This window comes from Siphateles boraxobius, unplaced genomic scaffold, assembly GCF_051911475.1.
Source record: "Siphateles boraxobius isolate OS27281-9 unplaced genomic scaffold, OSU_SipBor_1 20, whole genome shotgun sequence".
Taxonomy (NCBI): Eukaryota; Metazoa; Chordata; class Actinopteri; order Cypriniformes; family Leuciscidae; genus Siphateles; species Siphateles boraxobius.
The window spans coordinates 10,637,431-10,665,017 of NW_027508811.1; the positions used below are offsets into that span (position 1 = coordinate 10,637,431).

Genomic DNA, 27,587 nt, shown 5'->3' on the forward strand with positions numbered 1-27,587 from the left:
TTAAAAGTTGCATCGTTTTGCAATTAGTTGAGTATGACTTTTTCAATTCAACATAATTTTCTACTGGTCTTAAACAGGTATATTCAGATGGAATAGTGTAATGAGGTGGAGTGTATCAGGAAGCTTCAAGCCTCATTCCACAGAGTCAAGGAAACACAAACCATTAGACAACACTGTCTTTCAGAAACCAGACAATGCCCTTTTCATCAGTGAACAATGTGTGTCTTCTGTGTGTCTGCACATATTTGCTGACAGGCAGGCACGCCTCTGCAGGTAAATTTTCTTTTTCTTTTTTTGGCATCCCGTTGGCAGCTTCTACCTTTCGATTGTCTGTCCGTTATTGCAACATTTGGCACAATTCAAATGAAAAACACTATAAAAAAGATGCTTATATATTGACAGGTGAAACTTGTTTATGATCTTAATACTTGAGCTGTTGTGAGATTTCCTTCAGACAACAAACTGACACTGTTGTAATTCTCAGAGGTGCTTTAAATGCTAGAATAATTTCAGTTTTATATCTTTGTGGGAACTAGTGGGCTCCAGAGACGGTATACATGTTAAAGGGACATTGTGTAGGAATTTCTCCCATCTAGCGGTGAAATTGTAGCCTGGCAAGCCAGACCTATCAAGATGTTAGGTCTGGGAACTCACAATTGGCATACCTCAATCCGAGGGGCGGGATAAACAGTTGTCTTTCAAATTCCCTCTGAGTGAGTCACATGCGTTTTCCCACCAGCGGAGCTAGTTGATGGGCATATATTAAACTTTTGCCGTATCCGGTCGTCAAAACTCCGAACACATCTTCCTTTTTTTAAGAATGGCTTAAGTGAAGTTCTCGTAACTCCAACTCCTCCAGAGTCGCAGACAAAGCCGATTCGAAAGACCGCTGTTCGCCAGCAGCATCTTCTTTGTTTTCAAGTAGCAGATCACCTATGGAAATCACGCGGAACCGTCACAACTCTGCCGTCATTATGTTAAGCCCGCCCACCAACTCTATACACGATGTGATTGGCCTTTTCCAGTTTGTTTTTTCCAGCTCGAATGCCAACGGAGAGTTGCTAGACCACACTTTGCTGCAAAATATTTTTTGCTGCCGCTAGGGTGCGTCTAGATTTCTAGGCTAGTGAAATTGTATTTTGCATTCAAACGAATTGTGCTCTCCAGCACCTCGCTTTTTCAAATGCGGGTTGCATCTACGATAGCTGTTATGTACCAAAAAGCTATGACAGGATGTCTTCTAATAGCACTTTGTCGAGTTTTCCTTCGGGTGAACAGGTTTGTTATTTCAAACAAACTGCAACTTGACACAACGAACAAACGAATGTTACAGAATGAATTACTGACTGACTTGCCGGGGCAGTGACAAGCGCCTCTCACTGCTCTGCTCCTCCGTTTCTGCTGCTTTCAGTTACGTGACGCTTGCTCTGAACGAAAACGCGTTGTGGAAACGCGTTGGCCTAGTACTTTTTGACCCTCTCTGCTATAGTTTTTCAAGATGGCGGAACAACATGGAAGCCTCAGTGGACCTACCCGTCACATGTTTATACAGATAATAAATTCTTCGTTTACGAGGATAAGTCAGATAATTGGCAGAGATATTTGTACACCATTGAGGACATATTTATGAATAAAAATGTTGATTTTAGATAATAAAATACCTAAAAAACTAAACATTGTCCCTTTAACGTTTTCAACACTCTGAGGACAGTCCATGGTACATTCCTGCCCTTGAGATTCATTCAATGTAAAGTTTCAGAACATTTGTATGAAAGCCACAACGCATGCAGACGCAAAGGAGGGAATTAGTTCTAATCATAAAGTTGTCATCGCCGGCTTTGGAATGTTCCGGGTTGCTGTGGGCAATAAGTGTGAACCTTCACTCATTTAGACAGATTACATTCCATCTGTGGTTAACAGACTATCTAAACAAATACTAACAGGTGAAGTAATTTAATAAAATGTGTTCACACACACACAAACACACACACACACACACACACACACACACACACACACACACACGCGCGCACGCACACACAATTTACTTGGCTTAGCTAATCTAAATAGGGACACACCATACAATAGACTTTTATATAAAGTTTTAATATAAAGCTATTTATATTTATAGTTATAATTCATAAATTAAAAAAACTTTACATTTTATATAATTATATCCCGAACTATAGCCAAATATGTAAATATACACACATTATGGAAATAATAAAGTTAATTTATTTTATTAAAGTTAAAATAAAAATTATATTATTAATTTATTATTTATTAAGGATTTTCTTTGCATTTGTAGAAAATATGTACATGACTTTATATAACGAGAGATTTTTTTTTTTTTCATTTTCATTTTTGTTGTTACATTTTATTTTTTGCATTCCAATTGAGGACATCCTTGACACAATCTCAAATGAATAATTTTAGTCTAAAACTGCATGTATAATAATGACACAAACTGCCACTTGACATTTCACATTTATTTATTTAGATTAATCTGGTCACCCTGTTTCTTCTATTATATCTCTCTCTATAGAATGGATGGAGAATAACTGGAAAGACTGAATTTATTTATTCTAATTGCCCCACTGGTCTTGTGCTACGTACATCCCATTCCAGTGTTCCAGCAACCATCAGGTGTTTCATTTGCTTCCCTCAATGCTCCCTGGGAAATGCGGTTTGCAGGACACCCACACAATGAGGATGTTCATTTCACACTGTTCATGCAATTGAATTTATGTCCTACATTACTTTTTTCTCTCTCTCTCTCTCTCTCTCTCTCTCTCTCTCTCTCTCTCTCTCTCTCTCTCTCTCTCTCTCCTCTCTCTCTCTCTCTCTCTCTCCCTCACTCTCTCTCTCTCTCTCTCTCTATCTCTCTCTCTCTCTCTCTCTCTCTCTCTCTCTCTCTCTCTCTCTCTCTCTCTCTCTCTTCTCGAAATGTTGTCTAAAGATGCATTAGCATTAGTCCTGAGTTCAGGTCACTGTTTACTGAAACCCCAGGTGTGGGATCTCAGTCGGACATTTAGGCACAGTCCCAACGCGACTTTCTTTAACGCATGACAGCCAACTGACTCCATAAACGCAAAACATCCAACAACAACAACATACAAAGATTTTATATATCACCCTATGCTTACGTTACAGTCTACATCATCTGTTTGCTGCTATTGCGCTGCCTTCCATCTTTAGCCCACTATCTGCCCCATGCTAACAAATAAACCACTATCTGCCCCAGGCTGAGTGTTTCTGTAAAAACTAACTCTGCTGCCAATTATTGGCGAAAGGCTGTTTCATTTTGATGTGGGTAATTTAACAAGAGTCCCGTAAACGTCTCCATTTTTCTTTCAGAGTGCTGTAGTTTTGCCTCTCATTTTTTTAACAAGCTGGAAAACACTTCAAGTGGAATCAGATTCCAACACATGCAAAACAGCTGCAACAGGTCAACACAAATGATTAACAACGGGATTTGAGTGTGTTGGATCCTTTACTGAACAGAATAAAGATTTTCTGTTTAAGAAATGAAGCCATTCCATTAAGTTGGAAATTGGATAAATATTTGCTCAATTAAATGCAATTTGGGCAACTGAGTGCTATTGATATGTGTGTGTAATTATCGTAATCTGAGAATGTTCCTATAATTGTGCAATTCATTTGATGCCAGTTTTGGAACAGGCAGAGAATATTCTGAACACCTCTCCTGCACTTCTAATGAATATTAATGCTGCTTTATCCTCCCATCTCACCAACATAAAGTACTTGCCTGTCAGAAGAGGTTTTATTAAATGGAAACAAGTGTGGGTATCTGCAGGTGGGCTTGTCGAAAGGTAGCGGCGTGGAGAAAAGCCTTTATAATTGGTTGTGAAAGCTGCCTGTATAGGGTTAGGGCAGGGGTGTCTAAACTCAGTACTGGAGGGCCACTGTCCTGCAGAGTGTAGCCTCAACTTGCCTCAACACACCTGCCTGTAAGTTTTTAGTATGCCTAGTAAAAGGTTGATGAGCTGGTTCAGGTGTGTTTTAATGGGGTTGGAGGCTTGGAGATAAACTCTGCAGGACAGTGGCCCTCCAGGAGCAGGATTGGACACCCCTGGGTTAAGGGTTAGTTTCTGTATTATACATGTCATATAACTTCATGTGAAAAATTAATCTGCACTTATGTCCAGTATCTGTTGCTACTTCCTTTTCATCGCAACTTTAACTACTGCAGCCAGATCATTGACATGGTTTCCTGGTTTCACAGACAGGGCTTAGATTAAGCCAGGATTAGGCATATAGGCCTTAGTTCAGTTAGGACATTTAGGTAGCTTATAAATGCCTTAGAAACACATGGGTGCATCTTGAAACAAAACAATGGCACTGACATATTCTAAGATACGGTAATGCAATTTGCTTTTAGTTAAAACAGCTCAAAGATGCATTTTAGTCTGGGACTAGGCTTGAGCCTTGTCTGTAAAGCTGGGACTTCATAGTTCAAATTGAGAATTTTCAAAAAACCATACAGAGTACTGTGTACAAACCACTATTTGACATCACATTGTGTGAGATGCATTTAAGTGAACATTAAGCAAATAAATACAATACAAGACAGAACATCAGCTAAAGTGGATGAAGTTGCCTTTTGTTGCACATACAAAGCTTTATCACAGGAAGTGGTCACGAGACTCTCGGCCTACAGTAGATCAGCTGCGCTTCGTCTCTTTGGGACGGCGTTTTCGGTGGTGTTCACGGACACTCACCTCGCCTTCACGCTGGCACCCAACCGTGTTTTTCTAACCTTTGGTGTGTTTATGACTCACCCCTGAGCCGAGATGTGTGTGGTTCATTTGTTTCACTCCCCTTGTTTTCACTGGCCTCCAGCCCTGCTGTTATTCATAGGCACCCTAATCACCAGCGGGGAATATGCTTTATAATCACAGACCACATGTTCTCAGAGGCTGGGGGGGATGAGGGTCTCTCGGGGAGAATTAAATAAATAAATATATAAATAACTTTTAAAAAATGTCTCCGTATTTGGTAACCACACATCTGTTTTCATTGAATGTTATGGAACAATTTTCAATGATCAAATCAATTACATACATTCTTACACACGCTCCGGCCAAGATATTTTCGGCTGCAGTCGAGTTAACGCACATCAAACATCAGTTCTGCTCTGATTCTGATGAACACCCGATACGTCTGCTGCACCTGAACGGATGGTGAGATCCATTCCTCCACGCCTGCAGTGTTTGTAATTAGTTAAAGCTGTGTGACGCACAGCCAGAGGAAAAGTCTGATTCGTTGACTCTTAGGGGAATGATAGAGCATTTTAAAGGCACTAATCATATTGTGGCAGAACATCTACTAACGTAACAGTGAGAAAATCTCAAAATGAGGTGAAAGATAAACCAATGACATGATTCTTTTGCTTTGACAGGTGCTATAAAAAACATCATTGATTCAGGCCCATGAGTGCTTGTATTATTCCTTTGTGTTCAGTAATCGGGTCTGTGTTTGTGGAAACAATTACACTTTAGAAATGATAAAACCTATTATTAAAATCTTGGTTTGATTTTTGGTTTGAATTTTGTTATTATTATTATTTTATATTATTCAACAAAGAATATTTGCAATATTGGTCTCTTTCTCGCTCTGCTACCTTTATTCCAAGCCGACAGGTGGCGACAGAGTGTGGCGACACACTAACTATCCGTGAAGAAAACACAAGCGCGAGTTACACACGTGTGTGTAGAACAGAAAACATGGGCAAAAGAAGGCGAGGAAAACAAGAGATTACCAATTTAACTAAGAAACAGAAGAAACATCTAAAAGAATTTGGAGAACAGCACCCTTTTCACGATAAGTAAGTATCGCAATGTGTTGTTCTCAAAACAGTAGACAGTACAAGTTAGCATTCAAGTTAGCTTCAAGTAGTAAAATTACTAATACTCATAATTGTTTTGCTTTTTAGTGTTGTTGATAGACCGGAGAAGACTGAGATTTTGCGCTTGGTAAGTAATGATAGACAAGTATTCTTTTGAGTGGTGACTGACTTGACCCTGAGTCAAACAACCTCCTTCATATTCCAGTTAATGACCAGGATTTGACAGCAGATTGTGAATCTGAATGCATGTACACGACGAGTAACATTACATAAAGGAGTGAGGGGAGAATAAAATATGTTTGGCTAGATCTGACAAGTATGAAAGCCCATTTCTGCCACGTAAGAAAAAAAACTTGCTTTGGTCCATCTTAAAGGGTTAGCTGCTAGTTCATCCCCAAATGAAAATGTTGTCAATACTTACCCTAAAGTTGTTCCAAACTTTTATGAGTTTCTTTCTACTGTTGATCACAAAAGAAGATATTTTAAAGAATGTTTGGAACAATATTTTTCATTTTTGGGTGAACTATCCCTTCATTGTTTTGTTTTTTTGTCACAATATCGACTTTTTATAAGTATGTTAAAATTATGACTTACAAAAGCATTATTTTTTTCCCTTATGTGGAGAACATTTACATTCATTCATTTAGCTGACGCTTTTATCCAAAGCGACTTACAATTGCTAGATATGTCAGAGGTCGCACGCCTCTGGAGCAACTAGGGGTTAAGTGTCTTGCTCAGGGACACATTGGTGTCTCACAGTGGACTTGCATAGATAAGGGAAGCTGTCCCTGGTTCAATCGTTATAGTTTGCTGCTCAAGTTGAAGTTCTGATCCTCTTGTTAAAATGGCATGTTTTGTTTGAAACCCATCAAATTAAAAGCGTTTCTGCAGCCTAACAGGCCACAGCACCGTGAACCTGACAGTGAGGAAGACAGTGATAGAGAGCAGCAGTCTGCTTATCAGAAACTGCTGTCCACCATGATCCAAGGTGCAGATGACAACAGTGAAGATGACGAAAGTGAAGATGAGGATGACGGAGAGGAGGTTGAAGATGAGAATGACGGAGGGGAGGTTGAAAGTAAAGTGTCTTACTTTTATTATATTTGTTATCAATTGCGGTGCTTCAATTTCTGAGTCTAATTGGCCTGTAATTAAAAATCATTCTCAAGTAGGAGAGAGTGGTGGAGGAGAAGAAGAGGAGGAGGAGGAAGGTGATGATGCTGAGGAGGGTGAAACACCTGATGATTCACAAGATAGAGAACACCTTGAAAAGACAAATGGAGATATAGAGGACAATAAAGAGGGAGAGATGGAGGGAGAGTTTACAGATAAGAAGAATGAAGCTGCGTTCTGTTTGGAGACCAACCTGCCTGCGGAAGAAGAGGAAAACATGGGTGAACCGGAGCAAGGTGAGACATCCCCATGATTCTGCACTTGCAGCTCTTTATATTCTGACCTGAGATCATTAATAATTGCTATAGATGTGGGATTTATTGTTTTGTTAACTCTTAAGTCTACTACTCAAGATGGCTTGACAAGTTGAAAACCTTGGCCCAACTATGCCTCTGTGACTCTGGTTGTTGTAGACATGTTTGTGAAGCACCAGGAGATCGAACTGAGTGAAGAGGAAGTAGGCCAAATCTCGAAAGGATCAAAGATCAAGACTCAGGTTAAGGTATGCCAGTCATCTGTTTTTATTTGCTGCTTTGATTCTATGTGTATATACAGGTCCTTCTAAAAAAATTAACATATTGTGATAGTTCATTATTTTCCATAAAGTAATGATAAAAATTAAACTTTCTTATATTTTAGATTCATTGCACATCAACTGAAATATTTCAGGTCTTTTATTGTTTTAATACTCATGATTTTGGCATACAGCTCATGAAAACCCAAAATTCCTACCTCAAAAAATTAGCATATCATGAAAAGGGTCTCTAAACGAGCTATTAACCTAATCATCTGAATCAACTAATTAACTCTAAACACCTGCAAAAGATTCCTGAGGCTTTTAAAAACTCCCAGCCTGTCCACTGTGTTTTATAAAGGACAGGGTCAATGCAGCTAGCTATCAGGAGATTTTGGAGCACTTCATGCTTCCATCTGCTGAAAAGCTTTATGGAGATGAAGATTTCATTTTTCAGCACGACCTGGCACCTGCTCACAGTGCCAAAACCACTGGTAAATGGTTTACTGACAATGGTATTACTGTGCTCAATTGGCCTGCCAACTCTCCTGACCTGAACACCATAGAGAATCTGTGGGATATTGTGAAGAGAAAGTTGAGAGACGCAAGACCCAACACTCTGGATGAGCTTAAGGCCGCTATCGAAGCATCCTGGGCCTCCATAACACCTCAGCAGTGCCACAGGCTGATTGCCTCCATGCCACGCCGCATTGAAGCAGTCATTTCTGCAAAAGGATTCCCGACCAAGTATTGAGTGCATAACTGAACATAATTATTTGAAGGTTGACTTTTTTTGTATTAAAAACACTTCTTTTATTGGTCGGATGAACTATGCAAATTTTTTGAGACAGGAATTTTGGGTTTTCATGAGCTGTATGCTAAAATCATCAGTGTTAAAACAATAAAAGACATGAAATATTTCAGTTGGTGTGCAATGAATCTAAAATATATGAAAGTTTAATTTTATCATTACATTATGGAAAATAATGAACCTTATCACAATATGCTAATTTTTTGAGAAGGACCTGTATATATATATATATATTACAGTGTGTGTTGATACTGGGTTGATAAGAAGTCTCTGATATGCACCATAGTTGCATTTTTTGGATCAAAAATACAGTAAAAACAGTAATTTTGGGAAATATGATTTCAGTTTAAATTAACTGTTTCTTTTTTTTTGTATAAAATGTAATTTATTACTTTAATGGCACCACTGTATTTTCAGCATCATTACTCTTTTCAGTGTCACATGATGATCCTTCAGGAATCATTCTAATATGCTGATTTGCTGCTTAAGAAACATTTTTACTTGTGTTTTGTTGCTTAGTTTTTGTGAAAACCTTGAAACATTCTTCTTTAGGATTCTTTGAACACAAAATTCATAAGCATTTTTTTAAAATAGAAATCTTTTGTAACATTATAAATATCTTTACTGTCACTTTTGATGAATTTAAAGCCTTACTGACCCCAAAAAGAACTGTAAAATGTCACTGTTATTTCCTTCCTTCTCCCCCTCCAGTGGCCAAAGCTAGGCGTTCTGCAATGTGTGTGTCCACTGGAACGTTTCAAAGCTGTGGGGCAGCCCTCATCTGCCCCTGTTCCACCCATTCACAAAACCCTGGAGGCAAATCGGCACTTGTTAAACCAGCCCTTCAGACCTGAAGGAGGCGCTGTCACAGATGTCACAGAGCTACAGAAGGAATTGCTTGGACTCATGGGTATTTCAGCAAAATCAAAATAATTTATTACTCCACACATCCTAATTTTTAAAATGACACTTTGCTGGGGGGGTTTGTAATCATCGCCCATATTTTGTTTTTACAGGTACTTACAGGGATGTGTATTTTGCAAACCGCTCTCCTTTGAGGGAGGCTAAGGAAGTACGGAGTGCGTACTGTCTTCATGTGCTGAACCACGTGTTAAAGGCAAACACTCGTGTGCTTAGAAATAATGCCAAGTTGAAGGAAACTAAAAATGTGAATGAAGATTTTCGGGATCAGGGCTTAACTAGACCAAAGGTACCACTGTCTTCAGATTTATACCACCAATGTGTTGTTTATTGATTTTTTAACTCTTTCCCTGCCATTGACAACATTTTCTGTCATTTATGAAACAACGCTTTCCCGCCATTGACAATTTCCCAGCAATCCATGTTTTCACTGTTATATGGCCACTATGACGAATCTTCTGAAAGAGTAAATAATCTCTGGATCAAAAAACAGGCGAAGAAGGAGCAGAAGCAAACGATAGAAACATTGCTTATGCACATGTAAAATAACGCAAACATTAAACATCATATAAATCAAAACTGCCAAATGAAATGTCGACTCATTTCATTTGATGGACTCGATCTACTCCATCTAAAAATTCGATTTTTCTCTTTTTGTTCAAAATTTTGCTTTTTTTTTTTATTACCCACATTCAAGTTTTGATTTAAAAAAAAAAAGAATGCATGAAGCTAGAATAAAATGTTTTTTTATTGCGGTTGTCGTTTAAAAGCAGGTTTTTTCTTTTGATGTATTGCATGTTTAGATATTCACACTAAATATTCTGGGGTACATGACATTTTGTGAAAATTATAGAAAATTGCTGGCAACCTTTTTTTTTATGTTGGCAGGAAAAAAGTTAATACTGGGTTGGTTTTTAGTCAGTTTTAAATAACTTTTTTACATGAATAAAATAGCTTTAAATCAGCCAACCTCAATCTCATATTAACCCTCCATCTTCTAGGTTTTGATTCTGGTGCCGTTCAGAGACGGGGCGCTGCGAGTGGTCCAGACCTTCATAACACTATTGGAGCCCAAAGGCAAGAAGATGGACGCCAGTAACAAGAAGCGATTCAAGGAAGAGTTTGGAGAGGAGTCAGGTGAAAGGCCACCGAACCTGCACAGACCTGACGACTATCATGCCATCTTTTCTGGAAATGTGGATGACCATTTCAGGATAGGTACAAGAACCGAAAATCTTAAACTATAATGTACCATGTTTGATTATGTTTGAATGTTAGAGTACTAAACCCTAACCAAACATGCAGAGAGACACAAACACAATGAGTTTTTTCCTTTAAAATTTTAAGAAAAACAACTATAGTATACTTTTAAATGTCACATCTATCAAGCCTGTGTAACTCTCAAAAGGTTTTATTTTAATAAACTGAGGCCTGGTTTCACAGACAAGGTTTAGATTAAGTCAAGATTAAGCATTAGTTTGATAGGACATTTAAATCGTTTTTACAAACATGCCTTGGAAAATAACAACTGATTTGCATCTTGAGACAAAACAATGGTACTGACATCATTTAAGTTATGTTATTGGAAGTTGCTTTCAGTTAAAACAGCTCAAACATGCATTTTAGTCTGGGACTAGCTTAAACCTTGTCTGTGAAACCAAAGGATATGGTATTGAATATAATGCTGGATCAAGCTAATATTTAAAGTTTCCCTTTGGTTCCCCTGGTGACACAAAAATTACATAATTCACTTTTATCCCGTGATGCTATATAGAATGAAGACTGTTTTTTACTGAATTAACTGTATTTACCTTTGTTTCACTTCTTAAATGTAACCTTTTATTGTGCATAATTTTTGATCTACTCTTTGTGTGTGCAGGTGTGTCTATCATGAAGCGTAGCATGCGTCTCTATTCTCCGTTCTACTCCTCTGACATTATCATTGCGTCTCCACTGGGTCTGCGCACAGTTCTGGGTGTCGACGGTGATAAGAAGAGAGACTTTGACTTCCTGTCTTCGATTGAACTTTTGATTGTGGATCAGGCGGATGTGTTTCTCATGCAGAACTGGGAACACTTGTTGGTGGGTTTCAGTTTTCTAAAAGTTCTTGTTAGTTTTCATTTAAATGTTAGATTTAGATAATTGCATTGTTGTCTGTTCATGAGTTATATATATATATGGATTTTATATTTGCAGTCAAATGAGCTTTTGGCTTCTACTTAATTTCCCATGATCCTTTGTGTGTGTTGCAGCATGTGTTGAAGCATTTGAATCTGCAGCCGCTGGACTCTCACGGTGTTGATTTCTCTCGTGTGCGCATGTGGAATCTGAACAACTGGGCGGCACATTACAGACAGACGCTGGTGTTCAGTGCCATACAAGAGCCTCAGATCACCAACATCCTTACCAAACACTGCCACAACTACAGGGGCCAGGTGCACAAACAAACACCCTGACAATTGTTAATATTTTGAAGTATTTGTATTTTGGGCAGCTAATCTGGTCCTAGGGTCTTAGGGTTGTTTTACATCATTGCTGAACTCATACAATATCTTTATATAAGTAGATACACATTCCCTTAGATGCATGAACTAATAAAATATAAGCCCTGAATGGAATGTTAGGTGCTTTGGATAAAGACATCTGCATAATGCATAAATGTTGGTTAAATAATGTTTTACTTTCTCTCAGGTGTGCAGTAAAACCATTCCAAAGGTGGGCTCAATCTGTCAGGTTCTCGTGCAGCTACCGCATGTATTCCAGATGTTTCACTCTGACAGCTTCATGGACCAGGACGCCAGGTTAGAGACGGCTGCTGTTTTTCATTCTGAGCACTAGAGGGCGTCAGTTTGCAGAGGAACCTCTTAGAGAAAACTTTAGTGTTATAGTTATGATGTAATTGTTAGAAACACATTACATAAATTTTATTGCCGGTCGACCTACGATGTTTGAGAATTATTTGCAAATATTTTAACTACGTTACCCATGATTCTTTAGGTTCCAGTTCTTTGTGGATAAGATCCTGCCCCAGTACAGAGACTCTGTAATGTCCCACACTTTCATCTATGTGCCTTCGTACTTTGATTTTGTTCGCCTGCGAAACTACCTGAAGAAAGAAGACGTCAGTTTCGCCAGTGTCAGCGAGTACTCTCAGAGATCTGAGGTGTCTCGAGCACGACATTACTTCCAGACTGGAGAAAAACAGTTTATGCTCTTCTCTGAGAGGTTCCACTTCTACAAGAGGTCTGTGTTTGTATTATCATTTGCATACTTTATACACATTATAGTTAAAAATTGAGTTAAGATATAAAAAATAAAAAAAGAAAGAAAATTAATACTTTTATTTAGTAAGGATACTTTAAATTGATCAAAAGTGATAGTACAGACATTTATAATGCTACAAAAAATCCAATAAATACTGTTCTTTTGCATGTTTTATTCATCATAGAACAATAATTAAAATAATAAAAAAATATTAAGCTGCACAACTGAAAATAAGAAATGTTTAAGCAGCAGCAAATCAGCATATTAGAATGATTTCTGAAGGATCATGTGACACTGAATTTTCAGCAGCAGTTGCTCCAGTCTTCAGCTTTGCCAACTCAGAAATAAATTGCATTTCAAAATACATTATAGAAAAGTTGTTGTAGATTGTAATAATTTTTCACTATATTTGTATTTTTATTTATTTTAATTGTATTATTCTCTTTCTCTCAGGTACACTATCAAGGGTATCCATAACCTGATCTTCTACGGGTTGCCCTCATACCCTCACTTCTACACTGAAGTGTGTAATATGCTTCAGGCTGGTGTCAGAGAGGGTGGTGGTTCTGTCAGCTTCACCTGCACGGCCCTGTACTCCCGATATGACGCGCACCGGCTGGCTGCCATCGCCGGGGCCGACCGCGCCGCTCAGATGCTCCAGTCCAAAAAACCAGTGCACCTTTTCATCACAGGGGAGGAGAAAAACACATGAAGGGGGACTGTGAAAATCTAATGTGACATTTTTTTAACTTTCAGAGAAAGAACATAATCTGTGTTCGCGGTTATGTACAGAAAGATGTTTTCCCTTCAATCCCCCTAAAATTCATCCATAAGACTGAATGTAATGTCCTTTTGTGTTCTTTTCATTAATATAAAGTCTTCCTTTGCTGTAGTCACAGCTCAGACCATTGGCTCCCAATGTGTTTGTCCCCCAACCCAAAAAAAGGTTTACAGGAGTCAATAATAAGGATGGCTTCATGCCAGTATTAATGCCCGAGATTGAGACTAGTTGAAGTGTCACCTGTCCTGTTAGAAAAGTGCTGTGTTGTTACAGTCTTACTTTGATCACGTACTGTGCATGAGTTTTATATCTTAACATCCAAGAACTAAACATTTGGTTTCTTTGGTTTATTGAACGTTGTGAAGTATGCCAAGCAACGTGCGCTGACATGTGCTCTTCAAGAGATATTAGGATTAAATCTCCTTTGAAGTTAGTACTGAATTATGGCAAATGTCATCTAAATTTTAAAATGGGGTAAACAATGAAATATCAAATATCAGCCGATACTGACACCAAAAAAGCCAGTATGGGCTGATATGTTGCCAATATGTGACCCTGGATCACAAAACCAGTCACAAGTCGCACAGGTATATTTGTGGCAATAGCCAACATTACATTGTATTGGTCAAAATGATCGAATTTTCTTTTATGCCAAAAATCATTAGGTTATTAATTAAAGATCATGTTCCATGAAGATATTTTGTAAATTTTCTACTTTCATTTACATGAAAAATGTTTTTTTAAAAATTACCCATGTGACTGGTTTTGTGGTCCAGGGTCACGTATATTAAACAGTAATTGTACATTATAAATAATTTAATAAGGTTTCGGAGTATATGCAATAACATTTTTCCATAGAGTTTTTATGAATTTATAGCTGTCATGGAGTTTGACAGTTTAATGAAGTTAAATTATGTAGGCCTATACACGTTTGGGTCCGGTAATTTTAAAACAAAGTGACATTTTGACAATTATTGTACAAAAGTTTTATTTCAGATAAATGTTGTTTTTATCACTTTCCACATAAATATTTAGCAGCATAACTGTTCAACATGACGACAAATGGTTGCTGAAAATTCAACTTTACCGTCTGAGGAATAAGTACCATTTTAAAACACATTAAAATAGAAAACCATTAAAATTGTAATAATGCTTTACAATATGTATAGTAATTTATAAATGGTATGTTTGTTAGCATAAGTGAATTAGTTCAAAAACAATAATAAAATAATAAAGACCCAGAACTTTTGAACGCTAGTGTAAACTTTTTGTTTTTTTGTTAATTATACAAAAAAGCCACTGCTTGTAGTTGTTGAGCCACTGAAATAAATAAAAAAGAAGAACTACTGTTCAGCAGGGGGGGAAATGCTTAATATGAAAATTTGTGCAATCTATCCAATACTGTTGAGTGTGGCAAACACAATATATAAATATATATATTTTTTTAAATAGATCATAATCTCTGCTTTTAATTGTGTCTTGTTAAAATGACATGAACATGAGTTCACCTCTAATGATCGACTGTGATTCATCTAATTACCTTCTGATGTGATAGTTTTGTTGTCAAACATTCTAACTCCCCGCTGATCAGATGCACTCTTCTGTTTCTGCTTTCTTTACTAGCTATTGCTCTGTTTCTTTCTCTTCATTTGAAAAATGGAGCAGCTGTTTGGCACACAAACAAGCTCTCTCTCTCCCTCTCTCTCTGTAGCTACCACACGTATACACTCACATGTCATAAATAATAAAAGAATGAGTGTGTGAGTTGTTTGGTTAAGGTCAGCATCTGACTGTATCAAACAAAACCATTGATCCATCCTACAAATCTCCCAGTTGTTTCCCCTGAACACAATCCTGCTGTGATGCTTTCTGAATCCTCTCAAAACTCCATTGAGATTCATTCTGCTTTGCTTGCATATTATTATACTGTATCATTTTATAACTACAGAATCTGAGGAACTGTATCAGAAACCTTCATATGTATTGTTGGATAGATGCAAGGAAGTACTGTAAGTGTAGCTTTATCACTGAGTGGTATGATATTAAATATTAAATGGTAACGCTGGTGTTTTAGGTGCTTAAGCTAGGGCTGCGTATGTTGCATGCAAACGTGGAAGAAGTGTGCCTATCTTTGTAAGTCTGGTGTGTATGTGCCCACCTCTGCTTCTGAGCCCCATTGTTCTGTTTTTAGAGTTTTTGGGATTGTTCATGGGTGTTTTTTATAATATTGAAAAAATAAATAAAATATTTCATACAAGAATTCTCCATGTAATCACATCAGAAAAGCAGTTTTATTCCTCTCGCATGGTGCATTTTGAGTCAGATTTTTTATTTTAACAGTAACTTTAAATATTTTTGCATCTATAATTTCAATCATGCCGATTGTGCAAGAAGGAATAGATGACTTGTGAAAACAGACCTGACCAGTGAAGGTGACCTTTTTCTCTAGTGCTCATACGCTTGTTCTCCATCTGTGTGAAACACTCCATCTTTCTCCTGTGTGTCCAGCCTTTCTTGTGTTTTTGTAGTGTGGATAGTCCGTTGCCTTGGAAACTCCCATCATGACTCCTGTGTCTGTGTAGTGAGAGAGTGAAAGCTCCGACCTGTGTTTGGAGCTCTGCGCATCAGGTGGTAGGTATCAGGAGCACATTTTCTCTTCACCTCTACTTAGACTGGGGTGTTTAATCACGTTGCATTTTGCATTAGCTAGAGCATTGATATAACAGACCAACAGCACTCGAATTTTCACTGTTTATATCACTCAGCTGGTCTGTCTATAGGCTGCGTTCCAAACCCGTGTTGTATTGTTAACTAAAACTAAAAATAGTTTTCGTCAATGGAAATAAAGCTGAAATATAATAAAGTATAAGATGAAAAACAAACTTAACAAAAGTTGAAGTACTACAATTATTCACACTAAAACATGAAGCAAGGCTAAATACAAATATAGAAATATAAAATCACCTGATTTATAAATGCACATCATTATTTTTTTAATTCACGTGCACTCCTAATCATCTAGATCGATCGATCTGAGATCCGCGACAGATAATTCTGCCTTAACATGGTTTCTGATAATTTCATTGGCGGAGCAAAAATATACCGTGTATAAAATGTGAGTTACTCCAATATTAACTTCTTGTTAATGGAACGGTTGTGTAAAAGAATTATGGTCTGATATGATATGGAACAGCACTCGTGCTCCTCTGATTTTGTAAGCATGTAACAACGTTTAAATTAAGCTATGATCAAGTCAAGTCACCTTTATTTGTATAGCGCTTTTACAATACAAATTGTTTCAAAGCAGCTTTACAGAGATCAGGAAAGTAAAGTTGTAATAGTATCAACATAAATAATGTACTATTTCTTGCTTTCTTGATTATTTGACATGTAAGATCAGGTGGTAGGTTCTGTGTAAATTGATAGTCACTTAAGGTTTTCTCCGTTAGAAAACCCTCCAAAGTGAAGCTGACTTGAGAGAATCACTCTACAGTTCTGTCTTCTGAAAGGTTATCCTTTTCCCTGAAGAATTCAAGTAGCCTAACTCGTCACGGTGACAGAAACAGACATGGTTAGGAGGCACATCCCTTCCCGGTTTACAAGCCCTGGATTCTGTTCCCAAAAAAAGCAAAGATCGGAGTTGTCTTTCAGTTAAACATAATGTTGTTAATAAAGTTTATTTTAAGAAAAGATGCTGTTAGCCATTTCATCAGTACGTTTTCATCTCTCCCAGAGAAAAGACCAGAGAGCTGTATTGATTTGTCTGAAGTCAGATCAATCTTCCTTTTCATCTCTTCCTGAAACTGAAAGGGTTAATAGGTGTCTGAGTGTTTCTATGACAACACAGACGAGACTGATGAGCGCAACCATTTGGAAGAGGCTCTCAATTCAGAATCCAAAAATAACCGCACACAAAACAAACCTAAAGAGATGGCAAGGGAGGAAGAGAAGGTCAATTATTGATAGACACAATTCTGTCCAGACATCTAAACCATCCCAGTCTGACAACCTCTCACACTGACTGCAACTCAGCTGCTACTTTTAGACTAAACTAAATCTTGATGGTAATCTGCATCCAGCTTGGTATTTCCTTAATGCACAAAGAAGACAGATACATACAATTTTTCTCTGTAAAAGTTTTTTGCCCAGTTTTGACAGATGCTGCCTGTTTTCATTACCTGTAAAACACATTGCTGAATTTCCCTTTCTAAAATGCATTTGTATATATAGTTAGATGCATATTCTTTATAAAACTACTTTTATCAACAGATGTAAAAAAATAAAAATAAAATACACAAAATGATTTTCATATGGATGCTGGATCATGTTTAAACACACAGAGGATCAGATGTTGTTATACCCTTTGTTACCACGTACCCAATAACCACTGCTGGTTGTTGAAGCAACTCCATGGAGACCAGTTACTGAGGGAAGTATGATAGAGGAGTTCTCAAGTGGGCACCCTCCTTCTTTGACATTTCATTGATGAGCCCATGAATGAGCCCAGTAAGTTCAACAATGTACACCTTGAGGGACGAGGACTAGAGCACCAAGTCAGGCCTTAAGTGGCATCAGTAATCTTTAAAGGAAATGCCAGCTGTTTGTCAATGTCAACCAGCATCTCACAGTCACAGGCTAAGTAGAGCTGGCCTCGCTGTAGTGGTGGGGAGACACTTCTGGTTGCCTTGACCCCCTCTTGGACGAGAGCAATTGCCTGTACAGGGTTCATTACTTGAGGTGAAAGGAAATTTGCGTATTTCGTTAACTTTCCAGGATGGAGGCGAGGCTCTTATAAAAGCTTGGTTGAGAACTTGCCAAGTATACTGTCCCTCTGTGAGACGCACCTACGAGCTGTAAGTATATGTTTGAAGGAGGCTGGCAATCAACAAAGGTCACACTCTGGGTCTTTGCCCAGCCACTGATAATGATTGGCCGGTATTGGATAGATGTCATATTTAGCTCTGATGGCAAAGCTCAACTGATTGACTTACAGATCCTTTCAGGTAAACTTCCTCGTCTCCACTCCTTTCCACTTTGTTCATTGCCCATGCTTGCCAAGGGAGACTAACTTGGCCCACTGTTCAACCTCATCATGACAGTACTTCCTCCACCACCATCTTCTTTCACCCTGAGACTTGTTAGGCACAAGGTACAGTCTTGCCTATGTCAGCAAATTGGTCATGCCCGGCCCTACAGTACATCAAAGTACCACAAGTGTGATTAGAGAGCCGACCTATGCTTTCGAATCTCTGTTGCGGTACTTTGATGTCATACACCGATAGGTCTGCACAGTGCCACTTCAAGTTGAACACACCTATTTACTTCATTTATGAATGCATCAGCCATTTGAACGAATCAAATGAATGAATGGCTCAATGACTTACTCATTTAGACATTTACAGCCACCTACTGGCAGTTCTAGCTTCTTATTTAGAGTAGCATTTCATTTAAAAAAAAATATATATATATATATATATTGGGGATAGTTTGCCCAAAAATTACAATTCTGTTTATTAACATTTACTCATCTCACGTCATTTTAAACCTGTATGACTTTCTTTCTTATGCAGAATATAAAAGAAGATATTTTGAAACAATGTTGGTAACCAAACTGTTTTGGTCTGTAAATTTAGCTAAATACCAATTCAAAAATCATGGCCATTGTAGCCTAAAAGTTTGTGTAGTAAATTCTGTAATATAATATATAAAAATAGAAAAATAAAACGTGATCATAAAACCAGATACCAGATGAAATATAGCAAATTCAAATGAAATAAATTTGTAATTATTTTATTTTAAATATTTTAACTATGCATTTTAGGGTTTAAAATTATATAATATTTGCCATGTTCCTACTTTAATATGTTTGTGCAACCATTTGATCCATTGATTTTAGGTGTTAGGATCACTGCTAGTGGAGGTGTGTGTCTGTGTCCTTGCATTTGCTCTGTCAATTATTAACAGTCAAATGGAGAATAAATAGAGAGATGTTAGCAGTCAAAACCAATTATTCCAATTTACACCCAGAGAGAAAGAGGGATCCACATTATTTATTAATTTCTGTGTCTCTTAATTGGCAGTGGCATTTCTGTGATCTTATAGCTTTGAGAATTAGAGTAGATGACCTCATACACATCATTAAACCTCAGACCCCGGCTCCAGTTAACACTCAAAGTTTTAGGCTAGTCTTTAATGTAAAATGGACTGGAAAGACTGAGGGATCCAATGACCAGATACAAAAGAGGATAGGAAATAATGGTATGGATGGTAAGACACTGATGGGGAACTTTTATTTCTAGCATGATGGCACGTGCTTGTGTTTTTAACCAGAACAATGGGCACATGGCAACAGCGAGTAACCATGGCGACTTTTAAGGTAGCCGGATGGGATTATGATTACGATAACAGTGCCAATACTGTCAGGTTCATATCTTATTTTCAGACACACTCAAAGCTGATTTCCCAAATGTGTTTCTCACGCTCTCCCTTTCATCGTTTCTCCAGTAAGTGCTCTGAATGGCTTCCAGTACTTACAGAAATCTAATGACATCCCAGTTGACAGGAAATACGCAAGCATTTCTCCCACTTTACAACAAATAATGCAGTTATCAGTGTTGATCAATGTATAGTCATAATAGGTGCTAAAAGATATATACATTTTTAACTTAAAAAAATCTCTAAATCATTTTCAAAACTATGTGGAAAAATATAGAGCCTGTTCAGAGAGTGCAAAAAGCTGAGTATTGACTTGCTTTTGAATGCAGATGCTTTCTAAAGGTCACTGTCATTAAGCGAGATGCCTGCTGTTTGGCTATGAATTTTTTAAAAGCCCAGGAGAGCTGGTAGGAATATTGAATATAAACCATCATTGCTAATATTTGTTGCAATTCATATTTGTTCTGTGCTCAAAGCAAAAAGAGTTAATATAGTACTAGAATCAGAGTATGCCCTGTCCAAAACTGTGATAGCTGACTACATTATCCCTATTAATACACAGCTATGCCATGGCCGATGGTTATTATTCAGAAATATTGCAATAATATTTAGCTAAATACTGTGATTAACAAATCAGAATCAAGTATTTCATAGAGCTGTATTAAAAATAATAAAAATGTTATCATAAAATATTTTTGATATTTGCTCTTACACTAATTAACCGTACACAGTATAACGTAATAAACGTAATAAATCTCTTGCCGTGCCTTGTTTAATATTCCACCATTTACTCGTTTAAACAAGACAAACTTCTTTGACATATAAATTCGATTGATCGAAATCGAGTTAGCTAACTGCGCGATTTGTATAGTACATTTCTGAAATACTATACTTGGACACAGTCATACTGTTATCAGAGTAGCTACCCCAAATAACAGATCACTCTAAATTGTAATGTAGTAGACACATGCATTTTATGTAAAGCTGTTTTGAAACGATGTGTATTGTGAATGAATATATAAATGTATACAAATAAATGTGAATTGAATTTAAATAATTTTTAGTATACTTACCGTTAGCTATAACACATAATCTTGGTTTTCGACTGCTATTTTCTAATTCATCCCATTATTATTTGAAAACTGTTCATCAGCTTCCAACTAACGGGCACATCAGGAACCCAGCATAGACCTTTTTTAATGTATTTTTTATAATTCCAGAATGTACCATTTGATGCGCGTCCCCATCTCCTCCCCCTGCGCACTGGAGCGGTCGAGCCCACCCCGTCTTAAGCGCGCGCCATGGTTCAGCCCAGACCAGAACATCATGGCGATAGATGGTAAGTAGGCCAATACCGCTGTCCCGCTCTCTCAAACTCTCTTCTCTTTCCAAACCGCCTCGCGCTTCTGTGCGTGCCGTGGTAAATTCGAATGTTTTCCCTCTGGTTGTGGCATTGAGTATTTTTTTGCGTTGCGACGCTAATGGTAAAGTTTGTATGTTGAATGAAGTGAAGTGATTGTGGTGCTGAAAGAACAGCTCCTGCACTGGCGACTCCCTGATCAACTCACATCGCTATTAGATGGTTTCTTTCACTAGGCTATATAGTGCAAGAGAACCGGTACTCTCAGCAGGTTCCCGTCGCTTGATTGAGAAAATCTGGTGGTTTCACTTCCCCATTTGGCGGAGTGCCGCCGTGTGTGATCTTTTGGTGTTAAAGTGTGTTAAAGTGTTGAAGTATTTTGGTGTTATTTGACACACTCATACAGGTTGCTCGAAGAGTCTCGCCATGTCTATTTCGCAGATATTTCCTTGCGTTTACGCCGTTCTCTAATCTTTGCACTTAAGCAGAATTGTCTGTTTGCGTAGGTATTAATTGTAACGTGTTCATTTCATTGCGTCCTGTTTCTTAATTGCCTTCACATCGAGAAGAATTGAAAAAGCATTTGCTGTTTTTTGATTGTATGTAGTAGCCTATATATATTGTATGTAGGCGGTGTGTGTAATGTCAGTTGGCTCAAGTTTATAAACATTTTCTTTAGTATTTAAAAACTGTTTCTCTTTGTGAGACTGAGACTGGCCTTTTTTCTTTTTTTGCAAGCCAGTACCAACACACCCACACACACATCCTCCACACCAGAAGAGATGGCATTATTTCTTATTGAATGTGCGGTGCTTAGCCTACAGTTAATTTAAATTGTGCTGGTTAAGAGATATTAGTAAGATTTTAACTTGACTTTAAAAATTCAGTTAATTTAACATGATTTAGATCTGCATGCACATTAACTTAGCTCTAAATGTTTAGTAGGGTTTGGAAGGATTGCAAATATATTTATTTTGTATGTTTTTTATGGGTATTTTAGCTGATAAAAACATTATTAACTGGTTTAGCTTGCAAAGTGGGTCATCAGGTAAAGTGGGACAAATGGTAGTTTCATGGTTGATTGCCTTTTAAATATGTACATTGTCAAGTTTTTACATATAACTGATCTGAACGGGTCCATGGAAAACATAATTTGACAAAAAAAAAATCATTTTTCATAGGATAAAAATGCTTTAAATATGTTATTGTAGTATTTAAATAGCAGCAAACGCATTTGTTTTATCAGTGTAAAATCACTGTCCCACTTTTGCTGATGATCTGTGCTAGTTAACCTTTCATGAAAAATGAAAATACTGAAAAATGATGCATGTGTTTTATCATTGTTACATAAAATATTTTTGACTATTTGTTGTGTTGAGAGTGAAAAGCTTTTATCAGTGCTCCATTGAAGGTCTATTTTACATTGTTCACATTGAACTGTGCTTTTGTCTTCATTATTGTGATTTAAGATGCATGATGTCATATCTCGACCTTATCGATATTAATGTTTGTAGCTACAATGATAAACAATACCTTAAGCTAACCGCACTGAATCCAGGGTTCATGCCTTTTGCCATGATCTGTAAGAAAGTGTAAAGGGTCAAATCTATTTTACAAGTAGTCTTCTCAGATTCTGTGTAAATGTTAATATTGAATAAAAATGCAGAGGTGTGTGTCATGTAGAGATCCCATAAACACTGCGATGCTTACAAGGGCTGGTTATTCTGCATTGTGCTGCAGGTCAGTTAACCATATCGACACATTTACATCCAAACAGACCGATTCTGCCTCAGGACAATCAGATACTTTATCTCCTCTCCTCTCCCCCCTCATCTGTTGGCACAGTCAGTCCATATCAAATATTTACAGCACTTCACTGCTGTTCTGCAGAGAATAAAATCCAAAATCATGTTGGCATAACAAAAGGGCTGCACATAAAGCAGGATGTACATTGCTGATAAGGAAGAATAGGATGAAAAAGAGGCTGTTGAGTATTTGTTTAACTGTTATCACTTCAGTGAAGTGTGTTGCCCCTGAAAGAGCTCCAGCTTTTGTTCTTTTCTCTTTGGTTCCCATGGATCTCTTGAATGTAAAAACTCAACATTTTTAAATTTTCTTTAATGGCAAACATCTTGTGTGTGCTGTTGTGAGGCTGTTTGCAGACTAAGTGTTTGGTGAGTTGTTTACTTTTCTAGATAAATGCTGCAAGGAAGAGAACTTGATGGCCGACGTAGTGGATTTTGAAAACATGGCGCAATTAATTTCACTTGTCACTTGCAGCCTTTTGTTTCACATGAAGGACAAATTTGGAATGTACTGGGAAGTATTTCAACCATAGCCAAAAGAAACCGGTTTATCATCAACTCTGACAGGTGAATTTCAAACTCTGATGGATCTCTGTAATAGATGACCTTTAAAACTCTCAAATGATGCATGCAAGATTGCTTTGTTTTGAAGTTGCTTTTATTTTATCTGAAGGTGGATGCGTCTCACTGCTCACCAGTTCACCGTCTCATCAGTTACTTGGCTCACCATTAGAGTGTTGCCTCGTTTTACCTGTACATGAGAAAATTAGCTTGTCAAAATCTGACAACACGTTTTACAAGAGATGTTATTTCAGAGCACTGGAGGCAACTTACTCGCAGCTCCTTATAAGCTTCATTGCTAATCACATTGAATAGCTGCCATTTCCTGTTAACACCAGAGTGACTGTGTCAACAAAAAACTATTGGATATAATTATTAAAATATGTGCATTTTTAGATCTGCTACAGTATCTGGTTTCTACTTCTCTGCAGAGGTATTTGATGGTTTTCTTTACTTATTTACACTGGTTGGTTGAAATTAAGCGTAGCGTCAGTTCTGGCAGGTCACATTAGCCAAGCTCGCATCAGCTGATACACGTCTACCTATAGGAATACGACGCCTATCACACCATACATATCCTTCAGATCTCAGGAGTGAATTACCCTCCTCCATCCCCAGCTCCTCCTCTCGTCAGTCAGGATTTGGCCTTCTGAGTGCCCTTTGAATCAGAATAAATTTACTTTATTGCTGCTCCTCTTATCCATGCTAGGCTGCATGTATGCGCAGGGAGTTCTTGCCCAGAACAGAACCATACTGACAATCCTAACTGTATGCTAACTGTCAATCGTATTTGACAATAGTGGTCCTGACAGAACTCTGGTTTAGAACTGGTTAACAACCGTTTAGAATCAGTAGAGATGTTCTGTTTATTCTGTTTTCCATTTAGTTCCTTTGACATTTTGATAATAACTGCCTTTGTGTTCCACGTTCCGAATTAGTCATTAGAGTTTCGAGTGACATGATGGTGAATGATGACAAAATTTGAATTTTAATGCAAAGGGATCTGTGGAATATGTGACTCGATTGGATGAATCAAATTTAGATATCTGAGTTTTCTTTTTTCTTTTGCAACACTACCATTCAAAATATGTTTGAATGTTTTTGAAAGAAGTTTCTAATGCTTACTAAGGCAAAACTACTTTAAAAACTTTATTATTTTGTGGAAGCAGTGATAAATTACAATAACAAGTAATAAAAGAACACTTATTTGAAATATATATTTTTGTAACAAATGGTTTATTGTCACTTTTGACCAATTTAATTCAATGCATCCTTGCTGAATAATAGTATTTTATTTTCTAAAAAAAAAAAAAAAAATTAATGGTACTGTAGGTCTTTCTTTTTTTTTTAAAGAAATAATAATTTAACTTAATTACCAAAAGTAATTTTTTTAAACACCAAAACTTTTTTGTGAAAGTTGCATTCAAAAATCTGAGGGGGTTGATTTGAATGGGCATGACGCTGGATACATCTCTTATTCCAAACAGGCTGTATTATATCTTTAATTTCTCTCTCTGGTTCTTTCCTGCTGCCTGTGGGACGTTGATGTCTCTGCTTGGCCAACTGTGGTTTTCTTTATCCCAAAGAGAATCTTATACACTGGATTTCTAGCAGTACACGTTATGATTTGCATTTTTTGTTTCACACCAAATGCAACATCAAATTTCACATTTTTCAACAGTAATTGATTAAAACAAAAATAAATGCAAATTGCAAAAACTGACAAGACTGGCCTGTACTTTGCCTGTAGATGGACATTTACATACAAACCCACACGTTGGTCTTTAGTGGCATCTTTGTGCATGAAATCGACTGCATCAACTGCAGCACAGTCCTCTAGAGTCTGACTTCTGCAGGGTATGTTTTCATGACTCAGAGTAGTGCAGACCAGTCATGAACCCAATCCAATGCAAAGTCTGAATGCAGAGTGTGGAGTTGGTGAAGTCCCAGCAGAGTCCAGTCGCCAAAACACACCCACAGGGTCCCACTCCTTCTCCCAAAGGCAGCGGAGGACTCCAGAGAGCGCAGGTGTAGGCCCATAATTGCTGTGTAGGGTTGCTCTACTGGGTGCTGACTGAAAGAGCCCTCTTTTTTCATATAAAGAACAAAGCAAATAAGAAATTTAGATGAGTTTCAGTTTTTTTTTCTCTTTTGATGTTTTCCAGATTAGAAAAGTGAACGTCACTCACAGATTACGAGATGTAATTGTCTAATCAATAAATCATCCATGAAATCAAGTGGACTTTAATAGGTGTTATTTGAACTAGCTGAGCTTAACGTCTGATTTACAACTCTTCACAGGACTGTAAGCAGCCTGGATGAGTTTGTGAGGCGGAGGCGTATGCCAGCAATCACAATCTTCTCTCTAATCGGTTTGGGACTTGAGATCTAGTGCAGATTTTAAGACTTGTTTGCAAATGCCCATTAGATTTTATGTGTCTTGACTTAAATTGCTTCTCTCTCCCTTGAGGGAGGGAGGGAGGGGGAGAGAGAGAGAGAAAAAAATGTAGACTGTAGTGAATAGGATCTACCTTAGAGGACCAAACTGTTAATTGCGGCATTGTGTGTCAGACTGGTAATGTGTGTGCAGTAGAGAGAGAGAAAGAGTGAGACTCCCTAGGGCAAAGTTGTCTCTTCTCTGTCTGGTTATCAGTCTGGGTCACTGTTAGTCAAGACAGCTACATGTAACCGATGCTGGAACCTTCAACACAACCACAGAACAGAAAGAGAAAAGTCTTGCAAAGAAAGATGGTATTGATATTCAGACCAACATTGCTTTTATTGCTTTAACAGTTCAAAAAATGACAATACTGAGTTAATAACTAATTTGTTTGTTGAAATATTGCCTGTAATTTTAAATTTTGTTCTTCCAATGAAAATGGTTCCAAACGAAGCCACAGCAGAATTATTCGTTTGTGCATCTCTGAGCATTACACAATAGTGGCGTTTCTGAATGAATCAGTAATTATGAACAAATTGGTTGTCACGAACTGGTGGTGTAGATACACACGAATAAGACTAATTTAGTTCAGACAGTCTCTTTACTTGATAATTGACTAGATACACAACGAAGGCGGCAGGAGAAAGTACACCACATCTATTCACAGACGAGACAATGAAGCACAAACAGAACAGAACTTACAGTAGGCTAAGTACAAGTGATAAGGAGGGAGATAATGAGTGCACAGCTGAACATAATGATTAACCAAGGCAACAAACGACTAACTCAGGCAGAAGGTGGTGAGACACAAAAAAGTCTAAACTAACAGAACTGTGACATTGGTGTTATGTGGGTGCAGGAGGTGAACCCAAATGCAGACAGAGTGCGATGAACACAAGGTTTATTGGTAACAAAACAGGAAAACAAAACCCACGAGGGGGCAAAACACGACTAGACAACGACTAGGGTTGTAACGGTATGAGATTTTCACGGTATGATAATAGTCTCAGAAAATATCACGGTTTCACGGTTTACGGTATTAAACAATGATTATTATTATCAGCTGCAATGAACCTTAAATTAATGAAAACTGATAGCGTTTTTTGGTTGAACATATGGTTTATTAAAACAAACTTTTTTAATCTACCTTTTGAAAAAATAAGAAAGAAAAAATAAAGCTGCAGATCTCCCATTTGAACAAGCATGTTTGATCAATTGAATTAATAAAATTCTTCATTTATTAATTATTATTTAAGATAATTTTTATTTTGACAGGTTGTACTAAACTCCTATGAGTTTCAGTCAGAGTGTATTTGACAATGATTATTTTCAACAAAATTATGAAATGCTTATTTAGTTCTCTCAGAGCAGCTCTGGATATGTTCATGTGTTCACGTCCTTATATAGTGAGTGAGACGGCAGACGCTTTAAACACCATGAACGTCCCACATACTTGAATATATACTAGGTGAAACGGTGCTGCTCATTCACACAGACACGCTGAACAAGCAGAATATAGATTTACAGTTTTTTGCGCTGTTTAATAGACACACTCATATAGCGATTTTATTTATTGCACAGCTATATTTTAGATTTATTCATCCATCTATCAAATCGCACATCTTACGTGACATCTGCGTTATATTGTAAATT

The 27,587-nt window shown here is 37.5% G+C and overlaps 2 protein-coding genes across 4 annotated transcripts in view; both read left to right on the forward strand.

Moving 5' to 3' along the window:
• The first annotated feature begins 85 nt into the window (after positions 1–85).
• Positions 86–14,027, forward strand: utp25 (UTP25 small subunit processor component). 2 transcript variants are annotated; one of them, XM_077236678.1, is made up of 14 exons: positions 86–273; positions 5,657–5,848; positions 5,957–5,996; positions 6,761–6,947; positions 7,039–7,278; positions 7,456–7,544; positions 9,079–9,277; positions 9,384–9,577; positions 10,290–10,506; positions 11,168–11,370; positions 11,541–11,723; positions 11,980–12,089; positions 12,286–12,531; positions 13,006–14,027. In XM_077236678.1, exons 1-14 carry the CDS (start codon positions 101–103, stop codon positions 13,262–13,264), a joined length of 2,532 nt encoding a protein of 843 aa, XP_077092793.1. In that variant the 5' UTR covers positions 86–100; the 3' UTR covers positions 13,265–14,027. The 2 variants fall into 2 exon arrangements, with proteins under 2 accessions (XP_077092793.1, XP_077092794.1); XM_077236679.1 differs by having other exon boundaries at positions 7,042–7,278.
• A 6,963-nt stretch (positions 14,028–20,990) lies between these two features.
• Positions 20,991–27,587, forward strand: part of syt14a (synaptotagmin XIVa) — a 69,739-nt gene continuing 63,142 nt past the window's right edge. For both annotated transcript variants that reach the window (XM_077236683.1, XM_077236684.1), the window contains exon 1: positions 20,991–21,107. In XM_077236683.1, coding sequence (XP_077092798.1) covers positions 21,002–21,107 — 106 coding nt within the window. In that variant the 5' untranslated portion in view covers positions 20,991–21,001. The remainder of the gene's footprint in view (positions 21,108–27,587) is intronic.